The sequence below is a fragment of the Diadema antillarum genome, unplaced genomic scaffold (genome assembly GCF_040938485.1).
Source record: "Diadema antillarum isolate AM-2024a unplaced genomic scaffold, OU_Dant_1.0 seq00001265_RagTag, whole genome shotgun sequence".
NCBI classification, from domain to species: Eukaryota; Metazoa; Echinodermata; class Echinoidea; order Diadematoida; family Diadematidae; genus Diadema; species Diadema antillarum.
In genome coordinates this window covers 1,920,005-1,930,606 of record NW_027272047.1, presented here as the reverse complement: position 1 = coordinate 1,930,606, position 10,602 = coordinate 1,920,005, and the positions used below count along the sequence as shown (strand labels likewise).

Genomic DNA, 10,602 nt, shown 5'->3' with positions numbered 1-10,602 from the left:
ATTGAATACTTAGTACCAAATTGGTGTCTATTCTAAGGTACTCAGAATAATGTTAGATATACCTTGTACATGTACCACTGCGTGCAAGCATAATTATTATGATAATTGCAGCAGTTATGGAGTTGGTAAATTGGAATGACATCAGTTTTCTCTAAAATGAAATATAAGACAGTCAAGTTAATGTACTTTTAAACAGTAACAACATCTCTGCCTAGAATAGAATCATCGTTACTGGAAAAAAGAATACATGTATTATGTGCATGATCATCATCCTTCTAAGAAAAAATAAAATTATATAAAATAAAAAATAAAATGAAACATGTTTTATTCAAATAGTATATCAATAATAGTCCATGAAATTAGTTCACCTGCCTCAAAACGATTAGTAGCTTATCAGCATCAAATCCGAATTGATCTATGCTCTTATCTTGATAATAGAATCCTAAATATGTAATCATAATTTTGATAACTTGATGATCTAATTGCATGATAAGGAGAGTCATACATATGCAGCTGATATCTTGATAGCTAACAAGAAGCACTGTTTATTCACCAAAACTGCTGCTTTCATCCTAAATTTATCCTACATCTGTAACAACTTGCATCCATTAAACAAGGTTAAATTAACTCGCCATATTAAATATACCATAGCATCATGCACAAAGGTAAAGTACAATGTATTCTTAGGTAGGTGGAACTACACCAAATTACATTTGGCCTACACTTCTTTGCCTTTGGGGGATTACACTGATGTAGATGGTGCGTCTCCATGGCAACCAGCAGACATCTTACTTGTAGATGTTTACCTTGGCTGGAGCAGGGCTCTGTGGCAGGAGAGAGAACAAGATAATCCTGACATGATATTGTTTCAGATTTATTACATTCTTTCAAATGACAACACTGATAAGACATTGGCATTCGATTTTAAACATTATAGAATGGGTAGCGAGAATCCTGCGATCTGATTGGTCGAGAGCTATGTGTTCATTTTTACTGGCCGCACGCTGAGTCACAGTGGTAAACATGTTATCGCGCACTTAGCAAGAGTACGCGTACTTGTAACAAAGGTTCGCGCACTAAAGCAAGCGTTCGCGCACTCAGCTTGGCCATGCATCCAGTAAAAACTTATGCATGGCTGGCCATGCATCCAGTAAAAACGGTAAGTACGGGTATGCATGCCCTTTACGGAAAGCCAAAAGGAAATGCATCCAGTAATTTTGTCATCGGGTAACACGATAGAAAACTGGGTTTTTGACAAGAAAATTACCCATTCTATAAATCAAATGACGCACATGTCTTTTCGTGCGTCAGTCGGAATATAGTGTGCATGCGGTAACTATGGAATTTAGCCTAAACCCACTCGGCTTCGCCTCGTGGGTTAAGCATTCCATAGTTACCTTATGCACACAATTCCGACTGACGCACTCAGACCTGTGCGTCATTTGTATACTGTTCAACTTCATCATCATTATCATTATGCACAGTAGAACGTGATGCTGAATGCTACCCAATATTTACTTGCCTCACTGGCGTCTCATGCAGCATACCTCAACAATGCATCAACTAAATTCGGCCAATGATTTCCAAAAAATACCCTCAATATACTGAGGGTGTAACAACAGGAAAATATAGTGGAAAAATCGAACCCGAATCCTCCGGAATGCTAGCCCGGTGCTCTACCGACTGAGCTATTGTAGAAAGCCCTAGTTCAGTGTTCATCCCAGAAACCCTAAATTCTCAATGCTCGGATGGTCAGAAGCTATAGCAGTGTGTTTGTGTGTGACACACACACACACACACTTAAACCTGGCATAAACCCGAAGGATAATTCAACTTGGGGATAAATGCATGGGATCACCGAAGTGATACAGCTTTTTGAGTATGTAACAAATAAAGACAGAATAAACTGACCAGAAAGAATATAAATTATTATTGGAAAACCAGTAAAAGATAACAGTCTACAGTTATAATTTATTGACAAAAATAGTGATATCTCCTTATATTTCAGGATTTATTATGATTGTTTTTTTTTATATGGCAGGATGTTTTGTGATATAACTGACCTACACATATCACGCATCAAATGTTCTCACAAATGTGATTTTTTTTTTTAGTCACTGCTTCCAACGATAAATAGTACCTTTAGGTATGGTGTAGCTCTTACCTTAGGTTTCTCCGCTGGAGACTGGCCGGCAGAAAACATGGCCATCCTCCCCTTCACCCCTCCCTCAGATGAGATACTTCCCAGCTCCTTGGGCTTGGGTGACTTGCCGACACCATTCTGGAAACAAAGAGAGAGGGAAAGAGAAATACAGATGAATGTATCCCAATGTCAACGGAGGAGAATAAGAACTAGTAAACTACTCAGAGAGCAGAGACCTCTGCCAAAAACGTGCCAAACACGTATATGTTAAAAATGACCCTATTTCCCAATGACAAAGATTCTTTTCCAGTGTCTTTAGCTTGAGTTTTTTGCTGCAACTCAAATGCACGCTCAGTTCATGTATGCGCACCTTAACCTGTTGAGGACAAGTCCCGAGTATACTCGGGTAGGTGTCTATGGGACATGTGTGTTGTAGGAAAATTAGTCTTGTCCTCAATGAGTTAAATATGTGGACCCTGAATTCCCTTATTGTTGGCCCACTTCCTCAATAATAAAGAATCCTTCAAAAAAAATGATAATAACAATCCTAGATCCAAATGGTGATCTGGATTACTACAAAATTTAATCATCTGTTCCTTGTGTCATTCTCAACTTTTCCTGCAAGTTTCCTCCAAATCTGTGCTCAACTTTTTAAATTCTATAATTCTATGATACATATATTTACAGTGATCTTCACATTTGACTTTAGATATAGATTTATTAAAAACTAGAGAAGCACTCTGACAGTGCAGACCTCTTCCCAGCAGTTGATGTCTGACACTGATCTTGTTCTTTCATATTCACTGATTTCCACCCATAGATTTCCCAATATAGAAGCCTTTTGATACATAATCAATTTCCAGCTGCCTGGCACGCTTCGTGCTAGCAGAAACTAGAGCTCACACAGTGCTCGTATGCAAACCTCAAAGTATGTGCAGCTTCAAGTCCCAAGTTCATTGACCCTACCTGACAAAATATTGAAAATCCTTCAATAATCCATACAAACACTCGGATCAGAACCAAAATTTAATCAATTGCTTCTTGTGTCATTCTCATCCTTTCCCGAAAGTTTCATCCAAATTCGTGCACAACTTTTTGAGTTATTTTCCACACGGTCAGACAAACAAACAAACAAACACCACAGAAAATATAAACTCCTCCCTTGGCGGAGGTAACAAGGAGAGAGATCAACAGAGGAATGTGGGCGGGACAGCAAGGGGGAATGCGGGAATGGGGAATGATTCCCGCTCCCGGACGTACCTGTTTCTTGGCTGTCCACGCTCCTCCGTCCTTCATCTTGCTCACACTGTTTGGATGGCAGGTGCAAATAAAATCAATGTAGTGACTTTCATGTCCCAACAATACTATACAACCAGAAATTCTGTGAATTACTCGAAGAGCCAAGATTTATGAATATAATGCGCACTCAATTTTGTTTACACACTGCATTGAATGCTGTGTGGCAATTTGCAAAAGTTTCATGCTCTTAAAAAGTCTGTCGACTTCGATTCGCAAGTTTCATGGTTAATGTTTCTGGTTTTGCAGTAGTGGCAATAAAAAAAACTTTAAAAGTAATTAATGTAAAGGTCAGTGTATGGCAAGGGCACACAAGTAGACATGTGACTTTCTGGCTGTAAAGGAATACCTTTACCATTTTTACGCAACAATTTTCCCGAAACATTTCAAAAGTTCTGCTGTATGTGTAATGGATATTTTCTGTTGGTACCTCCTGAAAGAGATAAAATGAGGTATTGATATTGGGGAAAACATAATATCACAACTCTTATAATAGATGAAGAATATGTATGATGATGAACTGCATTTTTATAGACAGCATAAAAAAAAAAAGTGAACCTTCATCACTGGTTAAATGAGTGTGCTGAGTAAGCATCTATAATGTACTTGTAAGTAAACCACAATGTTTTGTATACAACATTGTATAAATCTACTGTGTATGGTGTATACTTTGTGAGGTTTTCATTCTCAAAAATTTCACAAGTCTGGTACTATTCGCAAATCTAAATACACGTACATGCATGATTATTATCTGACCTTCACAGGAATAAAACTTGCATGTATACAATGTACATGTCTCCTTTCATTGCTGCACCAAACGATCGCTCATGAAATTGTTGGGAAGTCCCGATTTGCGAAATATTACACTCGCTATTAGACTTGACGTGTACAGTATCTAACATGGTCACAAATCAAGCACTGAAGTGTTTCATGAGCAAGATCTTATGTAGCTAATATGAGACAAACAGCTTTTTAAGTCCCCTTTCAAGGTCTGGACAATGAGGATAAAGTGCTTCGCCTCGAGGAACAACCACTGCTGCCTGGGGAACTTGAACCAAGAACCTCAAAACTGAGAGTCCACAGTCCACAACCACTGAGCCACACAGACCACAAAATGAAATTTCTTGTATTCAACCATATAAGAAGAGTAGAACTCACATTCCAGTGCTCACTATGGGCGATGACCTGAAATGAAATGAAAGACAAACTTTCGTAAATAATGGAAGAACTTCTACACAATAATGAATTACAACAGCATGATATGTATTTAATTTCTTTATTCCCATTTCTGACATTCATAACAATTATTCCCTCGAACAATGGCTGCTGTTTTAAAATTGTGTACCACTATCAACATACATGTATAAGCTGTTATTTTCGCGAATGTTTAATTTTCGCGAACTTCGCGAACAGTTGGATCGTGAATTTAACAACACGCGAAAATGTCTCCACGTACTGTGTCAATAGTCGAAGAGCATTAACGTAAGCGTCGGCATCGATTCGCGAAAACAACATCATGCGAAAATGTCTATGACCTCGTTACTCGCAAAAATATCTGTACGCAAAAATAACAGCGTATACAGTACTCAAGATAACCATGGTCAGGTTATGAATCATGCAAGCATCATAGGGTACAATTGATGCAAATCTTTTATAAGACAGGAATATAAACAGAACAATTTTTTTGGTTTCCTTAGTTTCTCCTGTGAGGACAACACAAAAGTCATTTTAAATTGTCATTTTCTGTGGGTCTTGTGAGAACACTCCAAGCAAAAAACAAATAGAAATCACTGTGCATTGAGGGGCACTATTGAAAATGCCACACATTGCTGTAAATGATGCATATGTACAAGTGATTACCACAAAAATTCTACAAGCAAATGAAATATTAACCTACACTGAAATAGGCAAATATCATAGCCTACTATCTGTCTATGGGGGTGTTGCAAGAAAATTTGAGTTGCAATGAATTGCAAATATCTATTGCAAACTTTGCAGCAGATAGATCAACCGCAACTTGCATTCAATCGCCAAGTTGCCGTTGTAAGAAGGGAGCTTGCAATTAATTGCAAATTGGCAATTGACTGCAGGATTTGCGATTGATTTGGGGAAGTTGCAATTAATTGCAACTTTCTTGCAACACCCCTTATAACTGATTAGCAACATAACAAAGAAAAAACCAAGAGCCGTGGAAAAAAAAAAAAAAAAACTAATCTTGAAGCTTACTTGTTTGCCTTCAAGTATCCAACACGTTCTGTCAGCTCAGTTTTCTGTAGAACACAAAAACAAAAGTTAAAACAATGACAAATTTGATGAGTTTTGTTTCATAACATACTATACAAATGAAACATCTATCCTGGGTATTCAAATCAGGCGATGGTTAAACACATTCTAGTAAATGTGACCCGCTACAACAAAAGGATCCTAAAGTCGCTGACGGGCAAGCAAAGCATGACCCAGAAAAATGCTGTTTTCAGGCCTTTCCTTTGATCATTTAGCTTCGAAATTTCGGCAGATGATAGAAGATACATTAGACTACTGTGGGGATATGCTAATTATGAATGAGACATCAGCAACGGAGGGGCGCCCCCATGTGGCAGGCACCTCTCTGCTTGCTGTTCACAGGTGAGTTGATGGAAATGAGAATGTCGCAAATTACACAAGAATTTCAGTGCTTAGATGTTATGGTGCTGTATTATCATTATTGGTAATTGTTATGAAGAGTTTCAGGGACCAAACAGGCATATTATGTGGAGTGAGAGTGTTTGTCATAATTTACATGAAGCCATTCTGTGTCTCTGGTTGATGGTGGTTTTGTTCAGTGGCACTGAATGCACGGTAACCTATGTATGTACGTACCTGTGTTAAGTCGGTCTACGGACGTGTGTTGTGTGTACGGGCGTATGTAGTTAATTGCGGCTGCCGTAGTCTTGTACGCACAATGTATTCGTAGTGCAGTAGTACAATGCAAGGGCTACAGGCCTGCGTAGGTTTGTGTACGTGACCAATTACGGTATTGAACAGTGTATTATGTAGCGCTGTGTAACAGTATAGGGCGTTTAGCGTGATCTGTGTACTCTCGTATTACATGGTGCTGTGTAGTACGCGGCCCCTATAATAGTGTGAGAAGATACCTAGTTGATGGTTTTTGATGGAAGCTATTTACCTATTTTGGTAATGCATTTATGGTGATAGAGTTGAGGAGGATCGAAGTTTAACCAGGGAGATGTGTAGCGTAGGCACATTATAGGTACAATGTTGCAACATTTGTAATGTATTTAAGGTGAAAGAGATGATAAGAATCAAAGTTGATCAGAAGAGATGTGCAGCGTAGTAAAGGCACAATGTTGTTCAATAAGGGTTGTACAGTAATTCAGCCGAGGTTTTAATTAATAGAGGGAACCTTTGTATTGCATTCCTTAATGATTTGTGATGGCTGTGTAGGTTGCAGTTATAGTGCTACAGCATAACTTTTGTAGTAGGAGGGTCTCGGTGTAAGAAGTGGTGTGAGTTAATTATTTCGGTTAATTATAGGCTACAACGAGCGGGTTAGAGGTGTGTGTACTTAGTGTCAATGGTAACATTTGAGTTATGTAGAGGCTATGGTAAAGAAGGAGTTTGATAGAGGTGTCCCAGATGAGACATTCTTTCTTTTAAGGATTCCAATTGTTTTAGATGTGCATAAATATAATAATTATTGGATTAAGCCAGGGTACATTTGGATATGGTACCATAATCATATGTCTGACGTATCATATACTTCTTATGTCATGTGATAATTCTCACAATACATTGCATGCAGTTCGATCCTTAATGTGGGAGATTTTGAAGGACTCAGTAGTAATGTTGGGACGTATTTTAATACTGTGCCTCCTTTATGGTACTGTATGCATATGTTTTTGAACCGTTGTGTCTAGTGAAATAACACAATGAGTTTCTAGGTCGCACTCAGCTGTTGATGGCAGATGCTTTCATTAGATATAAGATTATTATTGATACCCCATTGTGGATTTATATAGCTTTAGAGACAATAACTCACTTGGTATTTGTGTGTTATTATGAATGAGTTGTTTTGGTGTTAAACATGTGCGGATTTGATGATGTGCACATAGTGTTTCATGGGTTCTCCTAAAGTGCATTTTAGGAGCTGTAATTGTGTTATGACTATATTATGAGTCAATAAAAAAGACCTCTCTGCTTGCTGTTCACAGGACTCCTGTCGAGTGCTTGTCTTTACTGACTGCACGACCTCCCACCCGAACCCACGTGCCGTATAACCATGTCTCCTTCATAGACACACATACCCACACACACCGTCTTCACATCAATCCTGTCTTCTCCATCTCTCTCTCCATCCATCCCCCACATATCGGCCCACCCCCTACACTACAAAATTATGTTAAAAACAGAAATCCGAACGTTTTGACAGATTTTGGTGATCTGACTTCAAACTTGATTTTCTCGGCTCACCCGTCAGCGACTTTAGGATCCTTTTTGTTATAGCGGGTCACAAATGAAATGTAATATGTTCATGCTGACATAAAGCTATGCTGCTATTTTCTATACAGTTCATCCACACCCATGTAGGGTTCAAAAGGAACAAGAGATACAAAAACTGTTGATACCTATTTGCAATGCGTGTACATCAAAATATACAAGTCTTTTTCCAGGGACTACTTTAAAGGGGAAATTCTAGAGCAAATAATTTTAAATGCTTGGCCTAGTAAGCTTATTATCACTTGATTTTTAATTCTGCGGAATCAAAATACATATTGGTAGTACATATAACAAAGTGAGAAAAAATTGTGTTTCTAATTCATCAAGAGTTTCATGTTACTTGAAATGTACAAGAATTACCTGAAAAAAAAAAAATCCTACTTTCACAGGAAGACTGGCCAAAATTTCATTCTGAACCTTTGAAGAAATGAGTATGCAAGAAAAATGGTGGAGGGTAAGGATGATTTCTTACATCGTACTCGTTCCTGTTCTTCTTCTCCTCGAGGTCAAAGATGTCCCCGTAAGTGGTCTTGAGCCGGTTGTACAGGTCGTTGGCGATCTCGCGTAGTTCTGCATCCGACGTAGAGCTGGAGATCTTTAGCGGCGGGACACGCTCGGCGATGGTATCCTCACGATTCTTGGCCTTTTGTTTGGACACCACTTTCTGTATTAGCACAAAGTGATAATCATTACAAGGGTTATATCACTTCACCTCTTTGTGCCTCGCAATGTATAACTATCCCCACATGACAAGAACATATTAAAAGTGTGCTCATCAACTCCCTGTGGAGTATATCGGCGAGGCTGAGTACGTATCTACAACCTGTAGAACTTATCACGGAAAGTGGAGAGCGCAATTCCTCTGGGCCACCCCAACTCCTAGCAACACTGGGATGATAAGACGCTTCATCATCTGAAGCTTTAAAACAACATGATTTACGATAGAGGTCCAAAGATATACACTGTACTTGGACAAATATAAAATTCCCGATAACAGTTTTTAGAATGTTAAGAAGTACGGATGAAATATTTCTACATATCTTGAATACTCTTCACCCCTCCCCCCTCCCCAAAAAAGGAGACGCGATTTTTTGACAATGCGTCAGAAATTCAATTCGTCAGTTTTTGTGAACTATCTAATCTCTTCTGCACAGTATTTCCTTAAGCCCATGAACATAATAATATGATGGAATATTGATTAGTGGTCATCAGAAACATAGTGTAAAGTCCCACAAGTGCACATGACTGTTGACCTTTTGAAATCTTGGGAGTATAGACAGATCACAACTTGTCAAGCAAGTACTGCATTGTCCTGTTCAAAGAACTCATAGACTCAGAGAATTAAGCCTTTGCATGCCATCCCCCCCCCCCCCCCCCCCCCCCCCCCAGTCTGGGAGACTAGTAGGCCGTGATCTGGCAAAACTACGCATCTCGTTTGAAGCGATTTCGAGATATTCACATTTAAAGCTCAAATGCCTGCCGTTTAACATACAGTGATTTACATAACTTAGAACTGTGTTCTATAACCTAAAGGAAACTTTTATGTTTTATGTAACTCAAAATACATGCTCATTGCCACATACTTACGTTTATTAAAAGAGACGTAGTTCTGCCTGCTCATGAGAATCCCATAGATAGTGTACAAATATGATACGAACATACGGATCAGAACTTGAGATACGTAGTTCTGCCAACCGCTCAAGCTGAAGGAGTATGATCAGGCAAAACTACATTATTATAGCAGTTACTTACTTCTGCCAGCTCACTGACATCATTTTTACCCCAAAACCTTGCTATTTGAGGATTTTTTTTTGTTAATGACAAAGAGTTATAACATAATTTCTTAACATATTGAGCATGATATTATGAAAAACTCGATAAGCCAAAAAACAGAAAATGTCAAAAAATTGTGATACATAGTTCTGCCAAAGCACAGCCCTAGTGTGACACTCACGCCGATGCTGACGGGGGAAGCGAAGGAGTTAACGCTGGTGGCTGCCTGCCTGGCCTTCTCCCTCTCCTCCTTCTCCCTCTTCAGCCGCGCCCTCTCCTCCTCCTGCCTGCGACGCTCCTCTTCCTCCCGCTTGCGACGCTCCTCCTCGTACTGCTCCATCCTCCGACGCTCCTCCTCCCGCTTCTTCCGGTTCTCCTCCTTGAACCAGACACAAGTTGGAACAAACTTTTGTGATTAACCCCTTCGCACATCCCCAGGCACTTACAAGTACCTTATTTAAAGGGACTGTACAATACTGGTTGAGGTGGGGATTCATGTTTTGAACATTCCTAAGTGAGATAATGAGAAACCTCTTATGAAATATGAAAGAGCATGTAATTTTAAGAAGGATTGAACGTTTATTTGGTGAAAATTGGTTTTCAAATGGCTGAGATATCCAAAAAAAGTGATAATAATAAAAGGCGACAGGCCACGCCTTTTATTAGAATCTCTTTAATTCACCTTGTTTTGGGATATCTCAGCCATTTCAAAACCGATTTTCATCAAATAAAGTTTTGATACCCCTTAGAATTGCATGCTCTTTGACATAGTGGTTTCTGAATATCTCGCAAAACGTTAAAAGCTAAATCCTCACCTCGACCAGAACTGTACACACCCTCTAACCCCGTTGAGGACTAGCTGATTTTGCTATAACATGCATGTCCCATAAACA

At 39.0% G+C, this 10,602-nt stretch overlaps 1 protein-coding gene across 2 annotated transcripts in view; it reads right to left on the bottom strand.

Annotated features, from left to right (window-relative positions):
* Window positions 1-455: 455 nt before the first annotated feature.
* The window catches only part of LOC139745448 (uncharacterized), a 30,358-nt gene continuing 20,211 nt past the window's right edge, over window positions 456-10,602 (bottom strand). For both annotated transcript variants that reach the window (XM_071655835.1, XM_071655836.1), the window contains exons 13-19: window positions 9,891-10,088; window positions 8,409-8,600; window positions 5,666-5,709; window positions 4,598-4,624; window positions 3,404-3,449; window positions 2,165-2,281; window positions 456-824 (exon numbers count right to left, since the gene is read on the bottom strand). In XM_071655835.1, coding sequence (XP_071511936.1) covers window positions 789-824; window positions 2,165-2,281; window positions 3,404-3,449; window positions 4,598-4,624; window positions 5,666-5,709; window positions 8,409-8,600; window positions 9,891-10,088 — 660 coding nt within the window. In that variant the 3' untranslated portion in view covers window positions 456-788. The remainder of the gene's footprint in view (window positions 825-2,164; window positions 2,282-3,403; window positions 3,450-4,597; window positions 4,625-5,665; window positions 5,710-8,408; window positions 8,601-9,890; window positions 10,089-10,602) is intronic.